The 26,630-nt window shown below is 43.1% G+C and overlaps 1 protein-coding gene across 2 annotated transcripts in view; it reads left to right on the forward strand.

The window, feature by feature from the left end:
• MAML3 (mastermind like transcriptional coactivator 3) overlaps nucleotides 1-26,630 on the forward strand; it is a 403,197-nt gene that overhangs the window by 216,770 nt on the left and 159,797 nt on the right. For both annotated transcript variants that reach the window (XM_012766274.3, XM_012766278.3), the window contains exon 2: nucleotides 24,786-26,348. In XM_012766274.3, the coding sequence (XP_012621728.2) occupies nucleotides 24,786-26,348 (1,563 nt within the window). The remainder of the gene's footprint in view (nucleotides 1-24,785; nucleotides 26,349-26,630) is intronic.

Genomic DNA, 26,630 nt, shown 5'->3' on the forward strand with positions numbered 1-26,630 from the left:
AAGGAGACAGGTGGGCGGCGCGTGTGCTGGCCGTGCACACACGGCATCCCAGACACAGGTGCGCCCCTTGGAAGAAAACAAAATACATCACAATCAAAACTAATTAAAAAAAGAGTGATTATTTCCTTTATGAAGTGATTCACCTCAAGTATCTATTCTATAAAGTAAAAGAAGGTGTGTGTGGGTCTCTGACTATAAATTTTAATAAGAGGTATAAAACCTTAATAGACAGATCATGGAATTAGAAGGAATCGTAGAGGTCATTTTCTCCTACTTTCCACCCAATAAAGAATCCCCTTTACAAATCCCTGACAGATGAACATGCAGTCTTGGTATGAAAACTTCAAGGGACAGGAAGCTCATTCGCCTCACAAGGCAGCCCTTTCTATTTTGAATCTCTCTAATCGTTTTTTAAAAGTTCCTTCTTAGATAGAGGCTGAATTCTTTCTCCCCATTACTTACAACCATTGATCTTAGTTCCATGTTCTGGAGCTCCATAGATCAAATCTCATGCTTTTCCTACATAGCAAGCATTAACTATTTAAAAGAAGAGCTCTGGCATTCCCACGCCTCAATTCTTCTCTTTGTCCAGCAAAATATCCTCAGCTCCTTCACCTCCTTCTCTCATGACTGGTTTCTGGGGCCCTGATCGTGCACGCTTGCTGCCCTGCTGCCCGATGAGAGTGACAACTCCAGAATCGAGGCCAGCCTCCCAGATGCCAGCAGTGCAGAACATCCCTACATCTCCCTGGATTTGGAGAACATACTTTTATTAACACAATCTAGAATTGCAAGAGCACATGGCTTTGACCTTACAGGCAACCAAAGCTGCTTATAAGACAGGTTTTCCTGAATTAAATGCAAGATTTTACCCACCAAATCTTGTTACTGCTAACCTATAGGAGAGTGGTTCTTAGACTTTTATAGAGTTGTGGACCACACTGAGAATCTGATAAAAGCTTTGGACCCTCTCTTCTGAAAAAGATACATACCCACAAAATTCTTCGTACAGTTTTTCAGGGTTCTCAGTGCTCTTAAAATCCATTTTTATGTAACACTCTCATTTAAAAAGTCAGCAGTATCAATATTGGGGAACCTGGTTCTGTCATCTAAAAATACATATCTGCATTATCTCTATATTTTATAACAGTATCCTACAGGAGGATGAAGAACACCCACTTGAAAATGCCTGCAGGTTATTATCGAATTACTAGTGGAAGAGGAAAGTTACAAAAAGTCTTCAAGTACCATGGGTGGATACGTTTGCTTATGTTACCTCCTTTAGTCCTTACAACCATCTTCTGACCTAGGCAATATTAGCCTTATCTTACTTATGAGTAACATGAAATTTAAAGCTATTAATAAAGAGAATTGGAAAGACCCGGGTGAAGGCAGTGGCCGCATAGTGCAATTCTCTACAGCCCCGGCGACGGAACATGGTTAGTGGGCCCTCTGCACTTTAAGTGCCGGGCTGTGGTCCCCTAGAGTACAGCATTCCAGAGCTTAGGTGCAGGTTTGGTTTCCGAGGAAACGTGTGCTCGTGTTGATGCCTCAGTAGTGGTGTCCCTGGAACGTGGTCACCACTGTGGCCCACGTGGGGGGCACGCTGCTGCCAACACCATTCTCTTCAGAGTTAAGCTGGGGGTGGGCTAGTAGCCAACACAGTTCTACCTCAGCCAGCTGTGGAACTATTCTGAGAACGTCTGAAAGGACCACAACCCTTGTGGGACATCCACTTTCAGACAGAACTTCCTTATGTGCCAGCCGACCACTGAGAGGAGAGATTGGTTCTAAGGATGCCTTTTCTCTCTCTTGCCATCTCACTCAGGATCCAAGCTGTGGAACAGTTTGGAAATGAGGAACACATTCTATTCCCAAGTGGAGAGGCATGGAACGGAAAAGCATGGGCTTGGGAATCCCATCTCTACACCCCCACACTCGTTGTATGACCTTGGGCAATGCATTTAGTCTCCCGAAGCCCCAGTTTCCTCATTTGGATAAATGATGTTTGTAAACCTAACCTTGCATGGCTGATGTGGGAATTAAGAGAAAGACCTTCAATTTGCCTGGCACGCAATGGATGTGTGTGTGTGCGCGCACACACACACACACACACACACACACAGCTTGCTGTTTGCTGATACCTTGAGGGGATCCTAAATTGTTGGGGCCAGGCTGAGGAACAGTAAATTTGGGTGAGCTGTGCTATCAGGCTTACTCTGGAGGTTTAGACCTGAAGCCTAGATTCCATAGTTATTCCTGTCCCCTTCCCCACCTCTCTTCACCCTCCAAATTTTGCTCAAGATAAGATGGAGGTCAGAGTGTTTGCACCATGAACCCAATCCTCCATGCAAGGTGCCGTGTCACAGAGGGGGGTCAGAGGAATTCCTAACTGCTCCCCCGCCTCACAGGGATGCTGCACGTCTTGGTACTTTTGGTTTACACACACGCAGATCTCAGGAGATCAAGCAGAGTTGTCATTTCACAGTTAGTAGACTTCAGTCATCATCTCCATAGACATTTCCGAGAGAATCCTTGCTTCCACAGTAGGAAAAGCAAAACTCAGTACTGGGTGGGGCAAGTTCTGCCCATGCAGGTTCTATGAAACTATCTGAAAGTTAAGTTTAAAAATAGAGGTAGGGCCAGCTAACCTCATCATTCTGTGAGTCATTAGATTGAGACTAGCCTTGGCCATCTCCCTTTGCTAATAAGGAAACTGGCTTAATTAACTGAAGGAAATTAACTTGGATAATTTTGCAGCATGAATCTGTTTCCAAAGAGGGTTGGTTTTTTTTCCCCTTCCTGTGAACTGACGTTCATACGGCAGTTAATTCAAGAGGTTGTGTTAACAAGCTGCTGTTGCCAACTGACAAATGTAGTGTTTTCCTGATCAAGCTCTCAAGCCTCTTCCCTCCCTCCTCCGGCAAGGGAGAGTGGACTAATAAAGTATCCATAATGATTTTGCAACCTGGGATCATTTGCGTGTCTTTGTAATGTAGGAGTCAAATGCCTCTTTTTGGTAAATATAAGCCTCTTGGTGGACTTACGGTCATTGAATGATTTTAGATTTGGGTATGTCCTTTTTCTTCAGCCACTGGTTTTAAGCAGGCATCGAATCACATCAGAAAACCTGATTTTTGATATTTGAGTTGGCTCATCTGAACTAAACCCAAAATATGTGGAAATTGGGTTATCAATTCCATTCTTGGCTCCTTTGTCTATGAAACTTCAGAGTGTCCAGTGGAGCTGAAGGTGATGTCTTTCTTCGGGTGACACTCTGGGGCAGTTCGGAGGAACAAGACAAGGAGAGAAAGATGCCTTTGACTCTATTTTAGTTTGTTTCATTTTCCTTTTTAATTGATTTTTATCCTCTCCATCATTTTCTCTCCCAATTAACTTTGAATTTCTCTCATTCCGTTCCAGACGTTTGCTGTAGTTCGGTTTGGTGTTTTGCTGTGTTCTTTTCTTCGCCTGCCTTTAGTTTAAAGGAGGTCTGAGCTCACAGCGTAGCTCTATTTCTGGAGAGACCTGCCACCTTTACAGGATTTACTGTGGTCATTTTCTTTTTTTTCCCTCCCTACAATATGGTTCTTTGTGAATTAAAATCAAGGTTCCTGGGGCTGGAGGTAGGCACAGGGCATGGGAAGCCCGGCCACATTATAATGAATAATAATAATAACGGTTTCCCTCTGTTGTGAGCTCTTCCAGGCAGCCTGTGTCTTATTCATCTTTGCTCCCAAGCTTCTCACACAGGGCCCGGTGCACAAATGACGCTCGGTGAGTGTCTGCTGAATGAATGAACTAATTTTTGCAAAGCCCTTTATAATTTATAAAGATACTCCACGCAGCAACATGGGGTGATTGTTTTTGAGACCTTCACAAAACCATTTCCTCCCTCATTTCATTATGATTGTGAAATAGCTTTGGAATTTTGGAACAGTGATACATTTACTATATGCCTTTCATGAAAAGCCAAAGTCTAAATGCTTTTTCTTTTTCTTTTTTAATGTGAGGGGCTGTGGGAGGGAGGAGGAAAAGAATTCGTTACTGGATACTTTTCTTAGGAAAAAATTTTTAAATGTAGTTATCTGTGGATTTGTTTTTTCTTGACAATGGCAGTTCACAGCTCTTTTCTACCTCTTTTTACTAGGATGTAGGTGAAATTTAACAAAAGGAAAAGAATGTTTTAAAGGGAGAGAGCAAGTAGGCAGCAAGGGAAAGGCTTTGTGTGAATGTGTGTGTGTTTACGACTTGTGTTTTGACTTGGCAGATGCTCAAGGTTATACTGCTTAACCAAGTAACCACACTGCTTCTACGTCAGCAGTAGCTGAGCTGCCCTTCCACACCCTTCTGTCGAGATGTTATGAAGAATTCAGCCCTTGTCCTGTGCTGAAGCCAGTGGCAGTGCTGACACCCCCCAGGGCCCCTCGGCTATTTAGCTCTTTAGTGCACATCCGCCTCTGAGTCACCCAGGAGTTCATAACCAGACAGCTTTTTCTTAAACGGCTTCATCTGTTCACACTCATCACCAGACCATTAACACTGACTTTTTTCCCATGAAACTCAAGTGGAAAAGTAGGAAAATATTTGTATTGCTGTTTTCCAGAAGTCACTGGCACTTAGGACAAAGACCAAAGACAGCCAAAGCAGACAGATAATAGAGATACCAAAAATTAGAAAAGGCCTTTGGCTTTTACAGGTGAAGTAAGAGCCATCCATACTCAAGATTATAACTTGGGAAAAAAATTTAGGAGACAAATATAGGTGAAATATAATCCCAACCTTCCAGGTAATGACAACGCTAAGGCATGGCTTGTACACATCTACTCCAAATACTTCTGCCCCAGGAAACTGACATTGTTCCCCGCTCTTGGTTCTTAGAAGTATATAATTCAGTGTGCTTATATACATGCCTCATTTAGGCCTGGAAAAGACAGAAAGCAAAACCTTTTAGTAAGGACTATGATTCAAAATATGATTACATTGACTTATTGCCTATATGATCATCATGTGTCAGAAAGCATATTGCTCCTAGGTGGGGTGCACAGTAATTTGGAAATGGCCTTGGCATGGGATGACCTGGGCCTAGAGCAGATTCATGCTCTGTGGCTGTATTAATTCCTAGGGCCACAACAAAGTACCACAGACTGGGTGGCTTAAAACACTAGAAATATATTGTCTCACAGTCCTAGATGCTGGAAGTTTGAAATCAAGGTGTTAGCAGGGCCATGCTTCCTCTGAGACTCTGAGTGGAATCCTTCCTTGCCTCCTCTTGATTCCCAGCGGTTTGTCAGCATCTTGCAGCTGCATCACTCCAATCTCCACCTCTGTCGTCATGTGACACTCTCCTGTGTGCTTCACGTGGCCGTCTTCTTATACGATGATACCAGCCATATTGGATTTAGGACACATTCTACTTGATTATGACCTCATTTAACTAATTTCATTTACAAAGACTCTGTTTCCAAATAAAGTCACGTTCCGAGGTACTGTGGTTAGTACTTCAGTATATCACATTGGGTGGGGTGCAATTCAACCTGCAACAGTAGCTATACCTCTGCTTCTGAGCCCTCAGAATGTCTGCTTGTTCCCTTACAATGGACTAGCTCTACAAAATAGTCATTCACTTCTCTCCTCAAGTCCTTGTTTCTTCCTCCTCAGCAGTGTTCTTCCTTGGAGGTGAGAACCTTGTGTCAAGGTCATTGAGAAAGTGGAGACTATTAGAGCCAAACTACTTTGTTTCTACCCCCACTTTCATCTCAACATCTCTCTCCCCCATGTTTGTCTTTTAATCATTCCTTTGATGACATTGATGTGGCATTCTTCATTGTTTCACAAACAAATATCTCAGTGGAAATGTGTAAAATGATGCAGCTTCAATAGAAAACTGTATGTCAGTTTCTCAAAAAATTAAAAATACAATTACCATATGATCCATTAATTCCACTTCTGGGTATATACCCAAAAGAATCGAAACAGGATCTAGAAGAGATATTTGTATACCCATAATCATTAGCAGCATTATTCACAGTAACCAAAATGTGGAAGCAATAGGTAAGTGGATAAACAAAACGTGGCATATACATATGTCTTAGTCCATTTGGGCTGCAATAACAGAAAGCCACAGATTGAGTGGCTTCTAAACCATGGAAATTTATTCTTACATTTCTGGAGGCTGGGAAGTCCAAGATCAAGGTGCTGGCAGATTCAATGGCTGGTGAGGGTCTGCGTCCTGGCCACAGACATCAGTTTTCTTGCTGTGTCCTCACGTGATGGAAGGAATGAGGGAGCTCTTTGGGGTCTCTTTTATTAATATAAGGGCACTATTCCCATTCATGAGGACAGAGCCCTTATATCACCTCCCAAAGGCCCCACCTCCTACACCCATCACCTCAGGAGTTAGGATTTCAACATACGAATTTTGGTGAGGACACAAACATATAGACCCTAGTGATATACCATGGAATATTATTCAGCCTTAAAAGGAAGGAAATTCTGACATGCTACAACATGGATGAACCTTGAGGACATTATGCTAAAGGAAATATTCCAGTCATTAAAAGACAAATACTGTATGATTCCACTTATACAAGGTACCTAGAGTAGTTAAAGTCATAGAAACAGAAAGTAGAATGCTGATTGCCAGAGGCTGTGGGAGGTGGGAGGGTGGGGAGTTGTTTAGTGAAGACAGAGCTTCAATATTGCAAGGTGAGAAGAGTTCTGGAGATGGATGGTGGGGACAGTTGTGCAATAATGTGAACGTACTTGATATGTTTTTAGTGCTCCTGGACTATACACTTAAAGATGGCTAAAATGATAAATTTTATGTTATTGATATTTTACCATAATCATGTACATACATGTATATGCCTGTGTTATACATCTTAGACTTTTCCAGCACAGATTTTCACTTGTCCCTCCTTCCTTAGTGTCACCCTATCCTGCTCCCTGACTTTCCTTTTGCAAACCCACTCAGAGCTCCCTTTTCCTGAAAAAGCCTTTGCTTCACTTCATGACACACAAGCTGTGATGCATTTTTTTCTTCCTGGTTTTCAAAACGAGAGTCACAACTGGCAATTCCATTCTTCACCATTTGCTTTGGTTCACTGACCCAAAACCTGGCATTTGTTTACGGCACAATTCTAGAACTGTGCTGTCCAATACAGTAGCCACTGGTTGCGTGTAGCTATTTCAGATTTAATTAAAACTAATAAAATTAATAAGCCAGTACCTCGGTAGCACTGGGCACATGTCAAGTACTCAGTAGCCACACGGGCTAATGACTGAAGTATTGAATCGTGCAGATGTAGCATGTTTCCATCATCCCAGTGCGTTCTTTTGGAGAGACATCACTGTCCTTGAGCAAGGATTCTCAAATTCATCACGATCATTTGGAGGGCTTGTGAAAGCACAGCATTCTGGGCCCCACCTTCAGAGTTTCTGACTCAGAAAGACTGGGCACTGGCCGATAATTTGCATTTCTAAGTTCCCAGGTGATGTTGATGCTGCTAGGTGACAGAGAAACCCTCTCTTAGATTCCCAGGGAATTACTCTGATAGCTCTCATTTCAAAACTGTAGCTAACACTGCAAATCTGACCATGAATTATTCTTTTTTGTTTTGTCCTACTTTCTTGATGATGTTTTATTTTGATCTCTCATGGACACCGTTTCTTTATCTCTTTGTTGACTCCTCTCATGTGGTTAACAGGGCCCATTTCCAACTATGCATTCTCCTTCTTAGGAGATTTTTGTGCTTACATTGTCTGGGCAGCCTCATCTGTAAACATGGATGACTCTCCAGTAGACATTGCCTTATTTCCAAGGCCATATCGTTGGGTGTGTAGGATAACTGTATTTGGCCATACCCCTGCTCTTGAACACTATGACATTAAAAACAAAGCTGTGCTGCTGTCTCTACCCCTCTGGCCAGTGAGCTGGTGCCTCCCAGATCTTTGATCATTGTGGCCATGAGTTTGTGCAGTGTTGACATGCTTGCATGCCCAGCTCCCTAGAAATGTCAAGCATTACGTGTACCTGTTTGTTAAATATTCATGCAGCGAACGAAGTCACTACTGCAGTAGGCTGAGTAATTTCCTTAATGCCTTTCCTCATGGTGACCAACTGTTTTATAGACTTAATCTTTATAGACTAATCCTTTCCATGAGGTATAGTAGGGGTCAGACATAAATATGTGTATTTTCAAATTAGGAATTAAAGTACAAAAAAGTTTAAAAGAGTGACCAGAGTCACAAAGCTGATTCTGCGTCCGCCAGGGAACTCCAGCCCAAGTGCGGGACTGCCGTGCTTAGCCCCAGGCTCCCATGCAGGCTCCAACTGTTAGAGAACCCTGAGCTTCCAGGTTTAAAACATAAAAAGAAATTGCTAAATGTGATTCAACACGTACTTCGCATAATGTCTTTCTGTGACACTTCATAGTAATGAGATAATTACCATGGGCACAGTATTAGAGTATACATATTCCGATAAGTTACAGCTGTAAGAAATCAGTAATGGCCATTAATCATCCCATGTTCATTCTTCACGAACCTCAGACCAGAAGTAAGCTGCAGAGTCCCAACGAACCTAAGACAAATTTTATAGCTATGATTTCTGCTTGTTTAGATGAAGTTTATGAATACAATAGACTTCCCCTAATTTAAACTAATTTGGGCAAACAGCTGCCTGAATTGAGACGAATCTAAATTGAAGTATAGTAGTAAATAGACACTGCATGTGATATATTTAAAAGTAGCAACTGCAATTCAAACAAGGCTACCAAATTGTTAGTAAATAAACATCCTTGGGGAACTACTTAAATATATGAGATGAATTCATAATATATGTATCAATTGTTTATTTAAATTTGAAACTCTTGAGTCCATGAGTTTTTGAGACTCATTTCTGTCTTAAGTAGGTTAAACATTTTCCCCTTATAATCTTTATTATTACCTATTCTTTTACACGGTAAGCTCCTTTTTTTGTACATAAGGGTAAATATCAGGTTGGCCCTTAGCCAAGTTACAGCTAAAAGCAAAATTGGCAGGGACTGAATTAATCGGGTTTTACTACACCATACGTAGAAACAGTGGTAGGCACAAACGTTTTCATTCTTCCAAATTTAGGAATTAGTTATGTAGTTTAGAAAAGCATATGTAAACATATGGTTTACATAAAGTTAAGAGACAACCTATAATCTCAGTTGGTTCATCTTCCATCTCTACCCAAATTAACCTAGAGAGACTATAAAATTCTAGGCCTTTAGACCTGGAGGGGACTTTAGAGATTATTTTGTCCAGGGCAAAAATGACCACATAGCATGGTGAACTGACTTCCACAGAACATACAGCTTAGCTGTGACAGAGGTGGTTCTAGGAGCCAGGGCCTTGTGACTGTTAAGCCTGTGACAGGCACACAACCCAGATGCCTGCTCTAGATAATACATGCAGTAGTGGATTCCCAGAAAAGGTAAATAGCTGCTACTTGTAACCTGGTCTGTTATCTAATTACCCAAACAGACCCATTCAAATGCTTCATGTAATTTAAAGCAATTTACTCAAAAATCTTTCACAGTGGAGATGAAGAGGAGCCAAGCACGGTTGTATAAGTTAGCCAAGTTGTGGTTGCCAGAATAGGATACAACATTGTTGTCTATGCCTGACAAGCCTTAATGCATGAAGGAAGCATTTTCCAACAGACTCTTAGCAACAAAATCAAAACATGCAACAGGCCACAGAGTCCTTTGAAATCAGGGGTCTTGTGCATCTCTGCATCTTCTGCACCCAGCTCAAGACCTGACACCAAGCGGGCCATCAAAAAGTAAAAAATTCTTTTAAACAAACTATGTAATTTGGTTTTCTGGGGTTTTGTGTTATAAAAGATAGAGGTGATTACGATTCAAGTGTAATTTTTCTTTCAAATTTATCAAGTCCAAGAAACCTTTGCAGAAGAGCGTAATGAATTCTTGCTTCCTGCTATAAAATAAGGATCTTAGTTATTCACTTACTGCCTGCCGAGTTCAGCTGCCCATCTGAGTTAACGGTGCCTTCCAGGGTGGTTTTAAAAGTAAGTTATTGATTTGAATCCAGAGTCCAAACAGAGACTTTTAGAGCTGGAACAAACCTTGGAGATCATGTAGGCCAACCCTCTCATTTTATAATTGAGGAAACGGAGGTCCGGAGAGGTTAAGTAACTGCTGCCTGATCACATAATTAAGTTTGTTTAGTTGCTGTGCTTTCATGAGATCTGGAAACGCCACATGCATATTTTTGCTTTTCAAGTTCCTGACATTTTCTGTTGTGTACACTCAGGGTATTTTTAAATACTGATAAGCATGTGAATGCAAACCTAATTTAGTTAAATCTGGCAGTGTGGGCAGTCTTCAGTGAAATCTATTACCGTGCCTTGCTTGATGCCTTTTTGTTCAGCTCTTTTTGATTTGTGGTGTTTGGACAAAAGGTAACAAAATATTCATTGCAGTAAAAATCCTCCTTTCTTTCACATTCACATAACTTCAAAAATATCTCGAAAGTCATCATTTGTTGTTACAAAAAAAAATTTTTTACTTCTGAACTGAGACCAAGGTGAAAAAAAATTGTGTCCCAGGGGAGTTTTAGAGAGCTATAACCATGCAAAAGTAGGTAGTTACAGAAAACATTATGCAAACTTAACTGTAGCATTATAATGGAAACTGCATAAATAATATCTGGATGGCTAGGTAAGAAAGATAAAACCATTGAAATACATACTTTTCACTCTACAGTTTTACAGTACATTTACAATGCACAACAATTTGAATAAGAAGTTGACAAACTCTGAACCTGTTATGGGCAAAGTGATTTATCATACAGGGCATTGGGCTGCAGCAGCAATCTGACTGTTTCTTGCTCTTCCTCTGAGTTACATTGTGGCCCTCGTCTTTGTGCCTCGGTTTCTCTCTGTGCATCTCTCTGAGGTCAGGTAGATTGTGGATTATCACTGTGAAGTAACATTTACTAAGCCTCAAGGAACAAACACTCGTTCCTCAGAGCCTTCTCAAGTCATGGTGGGCTAACGTCTGCCTACTCTGAGGTTTTGCTTAGAGTTATCTCTGGCTGGGGGTGGGAAGATCACACCTGTAATCCTAGCATTTTGGGGGGCCGAGGTGGGAAGATCACTTGAGCTCAGGAGTTTGAGACCAGCCTGAGCAAGAGTGAGACCCCGTCATGATCTATATAGCTCTTACTTCTCCAGGCTTGTTTCTTTGCACTTCCGCCTCTGGCTCAAGCCAGATACAACTACAGTCCTGTGCTGTGTCGTAACATTTTGGTCAACGACAGACTGCATGTACAATGGTGGTTCCGTAAAATTATAATACTGTATTTTTACTGTACCTATTCTGTGTTTGGATATGTTTAGATACATGAACACCACTATGTTATGGTTACCTGCAGTATTCAGTACAGTAACACGCTGTATAGGTTTGTTGCCTGGGAGTAATAGGCTATAAGCTTAGCCCAGGTGTGCAGGAGGTTGTACCATCTAGATTTGCGTAAGTGCACTCTGTGATGTTCACACAATGATAAAATCACCTAATGATGCATTTCTCAGAATGTATCCCCGTCATTAAGCAAGGTTTCACTTGAAAGCATGTTTCTGTCTCCTCTGGCCAAAGCCAGGGTTCTCTCTGCCTAGACTGTCTTTGCCTCACTATGAGTCATTAAGGTCTTAGCTCACATATCAGGCCCCCTCTAGGAAGCCTTACCTCGTCGGGGCTGAGTGCTCCTTTGTGCTCCCACAGCACGGGCGCATACTATAGACCACACTGTCCTGGCTCGTCTGCTTTTCTTTCCTCTCCATTCTCAAGTCTCTTGAGGTCAGAGACTGACTCTTGCTCATGAGTGTGTCTCTAATGGCTGATATAGAACCCAGCATGCAGTAGGTCTTTGGTTAGTTGAACTAAGCATGAAGAAATTTGTGCAAGATATTCCTTTAAAATAGCTATGGAGAGCCTATCCTATAGAAGACACTGATAGAGATATGTTTAAACCGAATTATTAGTTTTATTTGTTTGCTAGGGCTGCCATAGCAAAGTACCACACACTGCGTGGCTTAAACAACAGAAATGTATTCCCTAACAGGGAGACTGGAAGTCAAAGGTCAAGGTGTTAACAGGGTTGGTTGCTTCTGTGAACATGGTCTGAATGTCCCCCAGAATTCATGAGTTGAAACATAATCCCCACCGTGGTGGCATTAAGCACTAGGCCTTTTGGGAAATGACCACGTCATGGTGGCTCCACTTTCATGAGTGGGTTAGTGTCTTCTCAAAAGGCTAGAGGGAACTAGCTTAGGGTGTTCCCTTTGCTCCTTCTGCTCTTTCACTGTGGAAGACACAGTGTCCCATTTTGCCTCCATCCCTCTGCCATGTGAGGACACATAAACAGTACCATCTAATGAGGAATGGGCTCTCACCAGACACCAACACTCCAGCGCCTGTTCTTGGACTTTCCAGCCTCCAGAACTGTGAAAATAAATCTCTGTTCTTTCTAAATTACCTGGTCTCAGGTATTCTGTTATAGCAGCACAAATGGAATAAGACAGGCCTCTCTCTTTGGCTGGTAGAGGGCCATTTTCTTCCGGTATCTTCAAATGGTCTTTTCTCTGAACTTGTGTCTTAAGCTCCTCTTCTTATAAGGACACCAGTCATATTGGATTAGGGCCCACCCTAATGACCTCATTTTAACTTAATTACCTCTTTAGAGACTATCTCCAAATTTATCCACCTTCAGAGGTACTGTGAGTTAGGACAACAGCATGTGAATTGGGAGCAGGAGGCATAGTTTAGTCTGTAACTTTAGTCATGGGCCCTGGCTTCATGGATTTTTACCACCTTTGTGTATCCCTAAGGTGGATGTAGACTGCTACGTCGCTACTTCTCTGAGAAGTTATTTGCCATAAGATTCCATAATAGTATACATTTTTTATCAAGAAAGGGGCATTTTGGGGCTTATTCTTGTTTGCAGAGTTTGTAGTGTGCTTTTCATATTTGAAATTCCACACCGCCAAGAATAAAGTCCTGGAGAACTAAAGTAACAAAGTCACTTCAGAATTCATTGCCCATGTGACCATCCTCACTGGAAATTCCTATTCTGAAATGGCCAGGGCTTGGTTAACCCAGGAAATCCTGGTCACGTGTCCAGTTCCTACCCAGGAGATGAAAACATAGGATGCAAAGGTTTTCTGCCTGTCTTCACTGTGCAGTGAACTTTCAAGACTGAGAGGATTCTGAGGCACACAGTGAAGTCTTGTTGTCTTTTAGCTTCAGATTGGACACAGAGGATTTAGGCTTCCACTCCTTAAAGGGCTAATAAAGGGTCCACCCCAGCTCAGCCTGGGTCACTCCCTATACATAATTGAAATCACTGCCCACAGAAGTCAGAGTGAGGTTGTGGGGAAGAGGCTGTGTAAATGACTCTGACTGTTGCTATAACAACAGTACCTTGGTCTAATTTCTTTTGAAAAATGAGTTTCAGCTGGTGGTATGAAGCCGAGCAGCTTCTCCCCACAGATGAAAGCTCTGCCGACAGGCTCCAGAGCTCTGCTGTTGACCGGCCGAGCGCGCGGTGCCCACCGCTGCCCCACTGAAAATTGTCAGCGTGGGTTAGATTACCTCCATGTTTGCCTGTGTGTGAGAATATGCCTGTCACCGTGTGGGCATCTTCACCCACGGATGACTCATCCTGGGGAGGAAAATCCTCTCATTCTGCCTTGGCTCCTGTTCGTGAAGAAAATAACTCTAAAGACATGTAAATAATGGCAGTCCCCTTGTTGGTAAATGAAGGCGGGTCCCGTAGCCTTCAGGTGTGGAGTGAAAACCTGCTATGACCTGGGAGTCAGATGCTGTCTACAAATAAGAATTGTATTCTGTTTGTTTGCTGAGATGGGTGTGTGTGTGTATGTGTGTGAGAGAGAGAGAGAGAGAGAGAGGGAGAAAGAGAGAGAGAACTTGAGAATTCTTTTCCTGGAGGAAGTCGCCTTGAAGTGCTGCTTTATGCAAATGACAGCTCACAAGGAAGAGCAATGTCTGGCCTGTTTGAGGGAAACAGGAGGCTTTTTATAGACTAGGAAATCTTATTTCAATGCGTTTGTTTCCCAAAGGGAGATAAACGTGTGCTGGGATTTTATTCAAAAGCAGCAGCGTCGGGTCTGGGCTCTCTGGCTGCTGCGTCCCCTCAGCTGGTGCACGACTTCCCTGCCCGTGGAGGAAAACAGTCTCCCCGAAGGGGCTAAAAACAAAAACGAGAATTTCTTATTGAAAAGAAGGGACATTTTGAGTAAGCAGTGAAATAAAAAGATTCCTGATTGCTCCCCAATGGAGAGAAAAGTCCTCAGCCTCCCTGAGGTATTTCTCCTTCCCACCTCGCTCCTCCCAGAAAATAAACAAATTGAAACCTCATGCTTCGTTCTAACATGCCTGTTCTTTGGTCTGTGCTGTTGGTGTAAGTCTCCAGCTGTGAACGATGCAGATAAGATCTGATCTTTTCTTTTGCCCTATGGTCTTCCCGTCTTCTTCACCTCCCTCTTTCACAGGCATTTCTTTACAGCTCTAAATAAATTCCCATTAGGATTTTCAGATTGTAGCACAAGGTCGCGTATACAAGCATGTTTGAATAGAAAATATATGCATGACTTCTAGTAAGAGGCGTCAGCAGATATTCCTAAGGAAATTGTTTCTTGTCCTTAAAAATACGTGTAATGTGTGTGTGAATTTATGTATATGACAAGACAGAGCAGTTGAAGGTTCATATGGTGACATTCTGATGACAGCTACCCACCTCGGTGGAGCTTTTCCGACAGAAAGATACCGGTAGAAGGAAGCTACCACCAGGACGCACACGCCTGTTGTCTCCCGAAGTTTTCAGGGCTGCAGCGATCATCCCTTCTCAAACTCATGCCAACTTTGCAGAGTATCGTCTTTCCTTGTAGAGGAGCACAGCGCTTTTCTGTGAATCAGCCAGATCTGACTCAAAGACATGAGCACATCCTCTTTAGACCGTCACGACACAGGTGTCTAAAAACACGTTCCCAGAATTTCTAAGCAAGGTTTGCGGAAGTTTGGTTGGGACGGAAATCATCAGATGCAGAATGATGGAGTAGGTGAGAGCAGGGTTCTGCTGTGTGTCCTCAGACAGATTGCCTGTCATCTCTGAACCCATTCATCACCCATCATAGCTTATTGTGAGGATTAACCGAGGCAATATATGTAAAGCATTTAGCTCGATGTCTGGCACGTGGTAAGCCCTCGGCCAATTAGGCTATTCTATGATAACAATATCTTGAAACATTTAGTAAGCAGTGAATCAACTTCTCTGATAAAAACTTAGAACTTTAGAGCATCCTACTGAAAACTATGTGAGGAGATTTGAAAATCTTATAGCCTGGCATTGGCAGAGATAACAGTCTTGATTTTAATGAGTGGTTAATAATTTTGTTAACGCACCAATTTAAACTGCATGCACGTCGCTTGTGAAAAACTTTGTAACTTCAGATATAAAGAGTACGCAGGAGTCGTGTGACTTGTGATGAAAATATAATTTATTCATTCAGTTGGGAGAAAGTCAAGAGCCTGTACAAACATTTATGTATTTAGAAATTTGCAGATTTGAGGGGATCTTGGGACTTAGGGTTTCTAAATGTCGAGGCTTTGCTGCCACTACTCCTGTGTGTTATGATTTATTCCCAATATGTTGATGTGCATTGAGTTGGTACTTATAACCTGTTTAAGCATAATTAAAGGATAGAAACGTGCCTAAACATTTAGCCACACATGCAAAAAGATTTAAAATGTTCTTAAAGAGTAACTAAATAAAGGCCGTTGTTTTAGCACCTCACAGCTGGAATCAGGTGAACATCTGTGTTCCAAACATTGAAAAGAGGTACCGTCAGTCTTGTGTACACCTAAGACTTCTTGGGGATCGCATTCTAAATCTGATTCATAGCAGAAAGAAAAAAGATCATGGTCGTTTCTGAAAATAACCTCAAAGTACCTCAAAATGTTTTGAATGGTTCTGTTCCCTGGGGCTCTTTGGCTGATATTTCAGATGCCCATGAAGAGGGTGAAGCCCCTTTACAAATGATCTTTTTCTTCCTGGAACATTTCAGAATGGAGATTTTTAACTGCTTATGGCTGACGCCCCCTCCAGAGACCCAACTTTTCGCGCTGACCAGGTCCAGGGAAGCGACATTCTGGGATGGTCGCAAACAGAGGTTTTACATGTTATGCATGCAATTTTTAAATTCATATATAGTAAAGTTGTTTTCTCTCTAAAGTAATGTTAGGAGTGTTTAAGGTGGACAAGGGAGGCTTCAGGAATTACAATAAGATTTTTCATTTTCTTTTTGTGTTGCTTTGCCCTTTGCAAAGATCTCTTTAAAACAAGTGTACCAAACATATGCATGCTATGTGTTCACTTTCTGGAGTGGTCTTTGTCCTTGGGAATGAGTTTGACCCCTTAGCACCTGACAAAATGCCTGGCACATAGGCACACAGCACCCTCTTCATTCGTTGATGAAAGTGAAGGTAAGTAAGTATATAATGCAGAGGGGGAAATGGTCTAGGGCCCACGGGTCCTCAAACTACGGCCTGCGGGCCACATGTGGCCCACCGGGTGTTTTTGCCACCACTGCCTGTCCTGCTTAGCAGCCAACTCGTCCCGGGCCCACAGTGCGCATGTGTGGAATGTGCGCCGCACTCTCCAATGGCCCTCCAACGGTCTGAGGGACAGTGAACTGGCCCCCTATTTAAAAAGTTTGAGGACCCCTGATCTAGGCTATCACTGTGCTCAGAGAAATCTAAAATGTGAAAAAATACACATTCTTATGAAAAGTATTATAGAAATCCAGCAAGCCTCTGTAGAACTTAGAATCCTCTGAGGTTTGAAAAAGCCCAATCTAGAGCACTGTTTCTTAGTTCTGTGTATAAGATGCCCCAGAGTGTCACCAATCAACTCAGGAACATTTTATATTGCCATTGAGTTTGTGTGTGTATGTTTATTTAAAAAAATATATCAAACCACTGACCTCACAATGTCAGAATCCAACAGAATTACTAGTCTAAATCAGAATTTCTATAAGCCAGGGATCCTAGACCAACTTCCTTAGAAGAATCTGAGGTTTTTATTAAGTTCTTCAGATAATTGTGTTCCCACCCTGTGTCCCAATCTGGACCTTGCGTTGGGCTACTAAATCAGAGACTATGGACTTAATGGGACCAAGAAGTCTGCATTTTAACAGTTTCCCAGGAAACTAGTTGCATTAAAGTTGTAAAATCACTAAAGAAAATCCAATCTCTAAATAAATGTCAACAGACCATTTCTAAGGGTGCTTAAATCTAGAAGACAGTTCTGAAAGTATTTTGCACACCATTCATATTCTACTAATTAAAATATCTAACACATGAGTATTCCGGGTCACTAATGAAATAAGCAAGTTAAGTTCATCCATGTGTCCGTAGGCTTATGATCTGCTGGTGGATGGAAAGAGAATAACCATGTGAAAATTGATTCCAGTGAATCATCTTCCAGTTTGACCAGAACATATCAAAATGACCAAAACATTCTCTTGGAGCCTCCAGATTAGTTATAGCGTCTGCAAGCTAAGATTCTAATTCATCTTTAAGTCTTGAGAAAGAATTGTGTCTCTAACAGTTGGCAAAGAAAGCTCACTCACACTTTTGGTTGGAGCGAGTGCTCCCATGGGTGAAAACCACTTGCAGCCTTTGTATGGAAGTTTGAAGTTCAAGTGTGAAAATATCCAGTATTTGGGGTTCACATGCAAGTGAAAACAGGTGACCTTGGTAATGTCACTTAAGGTCTCTGGATTTCAGTTTCTGTTTTCTTTTCCACAAATTGCTTCATATGTTCTCTAGTAGTTCTCAGAATGGATTCTGTAGACTCTTAGAGTCCTCAAAAATGTTAAGGAGGGGATGGTCCATCTCCACTATTTTAAAGTAACCAAAAGAACTTGTACACTGACTCTGAAAACACCATGCAGTCCAACATTTGCCAGCACCTGCTTTGGGGATCAGTTATATGAACACACTGTGGTCATTTGAGAGCTTTTCTTAGCATTCGTTCATTCATCCATGAAGGAGAAGGAACACAGCTATAGTGTGATATGTATTCAGATGCCATGGGAGCAAGATCAGGAGTGCGGGGAAGGGCTGTCAGAGGAGACCGTGTAAGGTCTCTAAGCTGCATTGTGAAGAGCAAGCAGAACTGGTCAGGTGAAGGATTTGGATAAGAGTGTAACACATGCAAAGGCTCAGAGAGAAAGAAAGCAAACATGGATTGTCCTGGGAACTGCAAATAATTGAGGACAGCTGAAAATTTGGAGTTGGTTGGGGTTGGAGGGCAAGTGGGGGAAGATCAAAGGTGATGGCTGGGACTGGAGCATTTAGCAGGGACGAGGATCCAGTCCGAGGGCCTGTATGCTGGACCTGGGTGATGCTGATGACGGTGGACAGCTTCCAAAGGGCTGAGGTGAAGAATGGACACTATCCCCTTCACGTGTTATAAAGGAAGTCACAGCCACAAGGCAGAGAATGGGCTGGGCGAGGTGAGACTGGGGCAGGAGGCTGCTGCAGAGCCCCACGAGATGAGTGTGGAGGATCTGAACTGAGGTGGGGCGCTGGGGGTGGAAGAGGAAAGTCCACAGGTGATAAGGGATGGTTCTGGAGTTGGGTGTGGGTGGTGGGGAGGTGGGATCCAGGACTATTCCTGAGCACACAGTCTGAGAGGGCGTCATCATGGGTGGTACCAGAGCCCCGTGCCATGGATGAGGGCACAGCCGTGCTCGTCCAGCCCTGGCTCAGGGTGCAGTGTGGACTGTGGAGTCAGACCTGAGTTTGAAATTGAACCTGGGTTTAGCCACCTCCTCCCCCGGCCCCCATTATCTGGAACACACTACTTAATCTCACTGTGCCTCCGTCCCTCCTCTGTAAGATGGTTGCAATAGAACCTACCTTTTAGAATCATTAGGAGTGAGAGAACAGGAAAAAGAGTGTTAGTTTGCTCCAATGTCTTCCGTCTTCTGGTCTTCGTGATTAATAGCTGCATCACCATTTTTGTTCCCAAGCTCAGTGATCTTGCCCAGTTTCATGCAAAATTAAGGTTCTTTGAACTTCCTAGCACTGCTAAAACTCTAGAGGAAGAAAGGATCTCTTTGTCATGGACACTCTGGTGGCCCAAAGGACATCTGAAGAATCTGCAAGGAATGGGGCCCCTCGATATCAGCAGAGACCTGGTGATCTTAGCCATGTTCCCCATCATTATGGGTGTCTTCCAGCCTTGCCCACCCCTCCCCTCCAAAACACTGTCCTCTTCCCTAAGGGACCGTCAGACCAGCACGTGGCCTGCCTCAAAGGTTTGCTGTGAGGATAAACTATGATTCTGTGCCGAAGTGCTTTGTAACTCCAAAGGCACAGCTATTCTTATTTCTGCTGGTCTGGGTGTAGTGCACACCCTCCCCCAGCCATTCTGTCTCTCTCTGTCTCTCACTTTCTCTGTTTTACTCTCTCTCGCTCTGTCATACTCCACACACACACACACACACACACACACACACACACGCTCCACAGTTTCACGGACGCACAAGGCATCAAGCCACATTGTAGACGAGAGACTCGTGCTGGAGCCATTACGGAGGGGGAATTGTTTCCTTCAGAGTAATTGACACATGATAGCAGCCCATATTGTCATGGGCATTGGATGAACAGCGTACTTCAGCTCCTGGCACCACAGCTTCCCCTAATGGGAGAAAACATTTATACGTAATAATAGTAATACAGGAGCAAGAAGGCTGATGCTCAGCAAAGAGTTTCTGTGATTCTTCCACGAGAGTACAATCATACGAAGAGGCTTCCAGCTTTGAGAGGCAGAAGGGCCAGGGACTTCCTGAGATCAGGCTATTTGTGATGAGATTCTGTTCTGGGCCCTTTGGAGGTTGGGGGGTTCAGAAGGACATTGCCCTGCGCGCAGCCAGCCATTCCCATGCTCCCCGGGCAGGGTGCTTGTGAGTTCGCCAGTCCTCTCAAACACAGAGCCGATCCTGTATCTTCCTCCTTGCTCTCCTTCTGTCTTTCACGAGGGACATAAAGTGAGAATTGGACACTCAGACCACCTTTCCATATAACAAAGGATGACGAGGCAGACAGCAGGGATGCTAGGATTGCTCTGCTATTTTGGACATAACAGAACAAAATATAAAAGCCACAGCATAACATCTTCGGTGATGTCTTTCTTATATTCTAAAATGCTGGCACATGAAATATATAAATCAAGATTTGGGTTAAAGGAGCAGAGAACATTAGACCCTAAAGGAAAAGGAGATAGTCGGCAGCTCCATTCAGGTGACGTGCTGAAAATGTATTTGATTTGAACCTCAGTGATCTAGCCTCTGCTGTTCTACAATCTAGGACATGAATGCATTAGCACTTGGACTTGGGCTTGAATTGCAAATTTGATTTTTGTTGTTCATATTAAAAAAGCTACACCAGATGCTTGGAAAACATTAGGGTTTTGCTGGCTAGGGAACAGAAATATTATCATTCTACCTATTTGTATTTTGAAGATCCAGGACGCATTCTTTCTCGGTTGCAGTTGTAACTATTGGTATCACTGAATTTTAAAAATAGTTAAGCTAAGGCTTCGTGGATGCTTACTGGGTGCCAGGTGTGAAGCTAAGTGCTTTCTATATTATTTCATTTAAATTCATCTTCACAGTACTTCCACGAGGTAGGTATTATTAACCCACTTTGCAGATAAGGAAACCAAGGCTTAGGAGAGGTTAAATACGTTTTCCAGGGTTCATTCATTCAACAGATATTTATTATGTGTCTACTCTGAGCTCCTAGAAGCCAAGCAGTGAACAAAATGGTAAAATCCCTGCCTTCGTTACATTCTAAGAGAAGGTATCACCTCCAAGCTTTATTAAGGGCCAGATAACACTGATACGGATCAGCTCTTAGGTAGAGGACGCTTGGTTTGACCTAGGCATTCTGACTCCAAATCAAGTGCTCCTGTTTCTCTAACTCTGCACTACCTTGCCTCACCCAGCAGGGCCCATTCAGGGGGGAAGAGATGAAACTTGGGGATCCCAGCTGGACCTGGCCAGCTGCGTGGTCTCAGCCACCACCATTTCACAGAGGAACACGTGGAGCATCTTCCTTCATTTCTCTATCCTACCTCACCCATTACATGACCTAGAGCATAATCATGGACTTGTGCTTTCTAAAATGAAGTCAGGTGCATTTTTAGGACAAGTGCTTATTTCTCGAAGGTTAACATGGCTGCGGGAGGTGCCAAGGGCCCCGGGCCTTTTTTCCTTCAGGCCCTGAAGCTGGGACACCAGTCCTCGCTACTCTGTTTGAAGCTATGTTCAAGTATCTGCCATACCTGAGATCAGAACCATGGCTTCCTGGTTTGTCCAATAAATAACATCATTTTCCAGTAGTTTCTACCTAATATGATGGACTGAACCAGTATTTTTTTAAGTCAAATTCTAGTGTGCTCCAGTTAGAGCCTTGTCTTCAGCAGTTTAGGAGCCTTTACCAAGTGACTGCAGACAGAGTTTGATGGTGTGATTGAAATATATAAGATTTAGTTCACCATTGCTTTTTATGGCTGAACAGTACTCCATGGCATACATAGATCATATTTTAATTAAGCCACTTATGGATTGATGGGCACTTGGCTTGTTTCCACACGTTTGCAATTGTAAATTGTGCTGCTTTAAACATTCAAGTGCAGACGTCTTTTTTATAAAATGTCTTTTTTCCCTTTGGAAATACCTAGTAGTGGCATTGTTGGATCAAATGGTAGTTCTACTTTTAATTCTTTGAGGTATCTCCATACCACTTTCCATAGAGGTAGTAGTAGTTTGCAGTCCCACCAGCAGTGTATGAGTATTCCTATCTCTACACACCCATGCCAGCATTTGTCGTTTTGGAACTTTTTGATAACACCTCTTATATTAACCTGGATGGAACTAGAAACCATTCTTCTAAGTGAAGTATCACAAGAATGGAAAACACAACACCACATGTACTCACCACTAAATTGGAACTAATCAATCAACACTTACATGCACATACAGAAATAACATTCACCAGAAATCAAACAGGTATGGGGAAGAGCGATGGGTAAATTCACACCTAACGGGTAGAATGCACACTATCTTGGGAATGGGCACACTTATAATTTTAACTCAATCAGTACAAAAGCAATTTCTGTAACTAAAATGTCTATACCCCCAGAATATTCTGAAATTTTTTAAAAATGTAAAGAATGTAAACAAAAAGTGAATGGAAAATCTTCAAATATTCCTTTTTACATAGTTTGGGATTTTGAATCATATTACTATTTTATGTATTTGAAAAAGTTAACATCAACAATAAAGGGAAAAATAAAATAGAAATAAAAAGAATGTATAAGATTTAGAAATGAGGGTTAGAGTAGCTTTGGACTCTTTACTTTTCAAATGGAATTCTCTACTTACAAGAAAACACCTAGCAAGAAAATCATGCTTCTTGAAATTCACCACATCATCTCCAGATGGGTTTTACTATACACTGGGCTCCTCTAGTGCCTGGGCAGTTTCACATGTGAGTACAAAAGTGGCAGGGTCTAAGAGAATCCTATTCCTCTCCCATTGGGCCTGTCATACCCAGCACCCTTGCTAAGTGCAGGAGAGTACCTGGGTGGAAGGACTGCTCTGCCTTCTCCTACCCACCCTGTGTCTTTCTGCCTTCTACCTTCAGCTGTGTAAAGCTACTGAACCCCTTCTAGCCCAGCCTGGCCCCCCTTCTGTCACTAAGCAAGCATTTCCCTGGTACTAATCTATGCCAAGCTCTTGACCAGGGCCACATGCACTGGTCCTTTCTGGCAGAAAGGAAGGTAGCAGACAGGTGAATTAGACTTCTAATTAGTAAGTCCATAGAGTCTCCAAGGCTTTTTTTTTTTTAACTGGACTTCTTAAGTGAGTCCAGTTAGGCAGATATAACACTCTCTAGGGTAAGAGATCCATCACTCCCATTACCAGAAATGTAGAGTCTCAAATCAGGCATTCCTTATGGTCAATGGGCTGCCTCCTGCTCTCATTCAAACTCATCTCTTTTAGCCCCTTTGAATTAGACAATAGAATGGTTCATTCAATTTGCAATTATTTATTAACCACTGCTATGAACGTGATCACTAGGTGCAGCCCTACGGTAAGCTATGGTAAGCAAGTCAGCCACAGTCCCTACCTTCTTGGAACTCGATAAACAGACACTTAAGCAATTGTCTGAAAGCGTGATAGAAGCTACGATGGAGAAGCATAGATTGCTTGGAAAAACTTATTCCAGGATATTTAATCAAGTACAGGTGGATCAAAGAAGACCCCTAATATAGTTCGAGTGGGAAAAGGGTATAGGAGAAGACTTCCTGGAGTAAGTGAAATCTAAGATCTGAACTGAAAAATAAACAGCTTTTAACCAGGAAAGAGGGGGCAGGAGGAGTGTGTTCCAAGAAAAGAAAACAATTTGTACAATACTCTAGAGGCAGAAGGAAGTCTGACACCTTGAAGGGACAGAGAGTTGATAGAAAGTGCACAGTAGGGGAGGGGTGGGGAAGGGATGCTGAGTAGAAAGGCAGAAAGATGAGCCTGGGAAGATGAGTAGGAGCCTGGGGATATTGGCAGGAGTCAGTCTGAATTTTAATTTACAGACAATGGAAATCATTGCAGCATTATAAACAAGAAGGGCAGTATTTTTTGGAAAAGGTGGCAGTATAGAGAATAGATTAAGGGAGGACAAAACAATGAATAAAAGAACAGACAAAAAGCAAATGGATGAATGAATGGAGGCAAGGCAAAGAGAGAAGTTGGGAGACTGTCGCAACCATCTAGTGAGAGATAAGAGTATCCTGGCCAAGGACAGTAGCAGTGAGGGTAGAGATGAGTGGGCATGTTAGAGTTGCCATCAGCCTGGACAGTTGAAGCTGTAATAGATGAAGGTACCTAGGCAAGAAGGCAGAGTGAGCAGCAGAGAAAAAGAACTTAAGACAAAACATTGAACAATCCCATAATTGAAGAGAAATAAAGACTACATAAGAGATTGAGAAAGAGCTAATAGAGAAAGGAGGAAGTCCAGAGGAGAGTGACGTGGTGGAAATCTGTGGAAACATGCTTTTAAGAGAGAGTAAGCTACTATATCTAAAGGTGCTAAAAGAGGAGAGAAAATAAGAACCGAAAGGATGTTTTGGGTTCCGTTAAACATTATTCTTCAGTTCCATACTATACAGTAAATATGTTAAATTCTGTATTCTTAAAGGTTTTATTCAGTGTTCTCTAAAATATTATTGATTTAATTTCTTGATGTTCTCAATTAAGTTGTGACAAGAATTTAAGATACGTATTAACATCTTTCTCAAGTATGGTACGTTTGGCTCCAAGTCTCATGTCTAGCATTCATTTTGAAAATAATAACAAATGATTCTTCCCTGTGAGAGGAATATTGCTTTTAACTATCTCTTTTGTTTCCCATTCTCCAATCTTTAGTTTGTTTTCTGTGTCTTAAGCCCCATGAGTTCTGCTTTTAGATGAAAACCTTTGAATTGCAGTGTTGCCTGATTTTGAAATGAGACGTCTAATTTCTTTCCTATGTTTTCTAAACCATTTAAAAGTTAATTCATAGCAATATACTCATCACGGTGCTTAAAGAGTAAAATATGATTTGAAGATTTAGTCATCCTCTTTCCTGTTTCTTTTCCAGCTCCAAGAGACTGTGAAAAGGAAGTTGGAAGGAGCCCGATCACCTCTTAATGGAGACCAGCAGAATGGTGCTTGCGATGGGAATTTTTCTCCCACTAGCAAGCGGATTCGAAAGGACATTCCCACGGGGATGGAAGCCATCAACAATTTGCCCAACAGCCTGCCACTGCCTTCAGCTTCTCCTCTTCACCAACTTGACCTGAAGCCTTCTTTGCCCTTGCAGAACAGTGGAACTCACACTCCTGGGCTTCTGGAAGATCTAAGTAAGAATGGGAGGCTCCCTGAGATTAAACTTCCTGTCAACGGCTGCAGTGACTTGGAGGACAGCTTCACCATCTTGCAGAGCAAGGACCTCAAACAAGAACCTTTAGATGACCCTACTTGCATGGACACATCAGAAACATCTCTCTCAAATCAGAACAAGCTGTTCTCGGACATCAATCTGAACGATCAGGAGTGGCAAGAATTAATAGATGAATTGGCCAACACGGTTCCTGAAGATGACATACAGGACCTGTTCAATGAAGACTTTGAAGAGAAGAAGGACCCGGAATTCCCGCAGCCGGCAACTGAGACCCCTCTCTCCCAGGAGAGCGCGAGCGTGAAGAGTGACCCCTCTCACTCCCCTTTTGCGCATGTCTCCATGGGCTCTCCCCAGGCGCGGCCTTCTTCTTCTGGTCCTCCCTTTTCTACCGTCTCCACGGCCACCAGTTTACCTTCTATCGCCAGCACTCCCGCAGCTCCGAACCCCGCCAGCTCACCAGCAAACTGTGCTGTCCAGTCCCCCCAGACCCCAAGCCAAGCCCACACTCCGGGCCAAGCTCCAGCTCGGCCTGGCAATGGTTATCTCCTTAATCCGGCGGCAGTGCCCGTGGCCGGCTCAGGGTCAGGCCCTGTGGCTGTGCCCAGCTCTGACATGTCACCGGCGGAACAGCTCAAACAGATGGCCGCGCAGCAACAACAGAGGGCCAAACTCATGCAACAGAAGCAGCAGCAGCAGCAGCAACAGCAGCAGCAGCAGCAGCAGCAGCAACAGCAGCAGCAGCAGCACTCAAACCAGACTTCAAGCTGGTCTCCCTTAGGGCCCCCGTCTAGTCCATATGGAGCAGCTTTTCCTGCAGAAAAACCAAATAGCCCAATGATGTACCCCCAAGCCTTTAACAACCAAAACCCTATAGTGCCTCCCATGGCAAACAACCTGCAGAAGACGACAATGAATAACTACCTCCCTCAGAATCACATGAATATGATCAATCAGCAGCCAAATAACTTGGGTACAAACTCCTTAAACAAACAGCACAATATTCTGACTTACGGCAACACTAAACCCCTGACCCACTTCAATGCAGACTTGAGTCAGAGAATGACACCCCCCATGGCCAACCCCAGCAAAAACCCCCTGATGCCATACATCCAGCAGCCGCAGCCGCAGCAGCAGCCGCCGCCACAGCTCCAGGCTCCCAGGGCACACCTGAGCGAGGACCAGAAGCGCATGCTTCTCATGAAGCAGAAAGGAGTGATGAATCAGCCCATGGCCTACGCCGCGCTTCCGTCCCACGGCCAGGTAAGTGTGAACGCGCGACACGCTTGCAGCGGTTCTCGGTTCTCGGGGTGCATTTCAGGCTGTCAACGTATGATGCTCACCAAGCGTCAGCTGTCGTGGGGTCTGAGGACCTGCAGGACCTCTCATGGAGTGGTCTGGATTGGGGACATTGTCCCCCTTTCTTCTAAGGGATGGAAAAGGGTGGTGTGATAAATTTTCTTACATTTGAAGGCCTAGGAATCAAACTTCTCTGTTCCTGACTGCAGATAAGAAACCAAAACTTACATAAAATTTGCACCCTGA

Source organism: Microcebus murinus, chromosome 15 (assembly GCF_040939455.1).
Source record: "Microcebus murinus isolate Inina chromosome 15, M.murinus_Inina_mat1.0, whole genome shotgun sequence".
In the NCBI taxonomy this organism is placed as follows: domain Eukaryota; kingdom Metazoa; phylum Chordata; class Mammalia; order Primates; family Cheirogaleidae; genus Microcebus; species Microcebus murinus.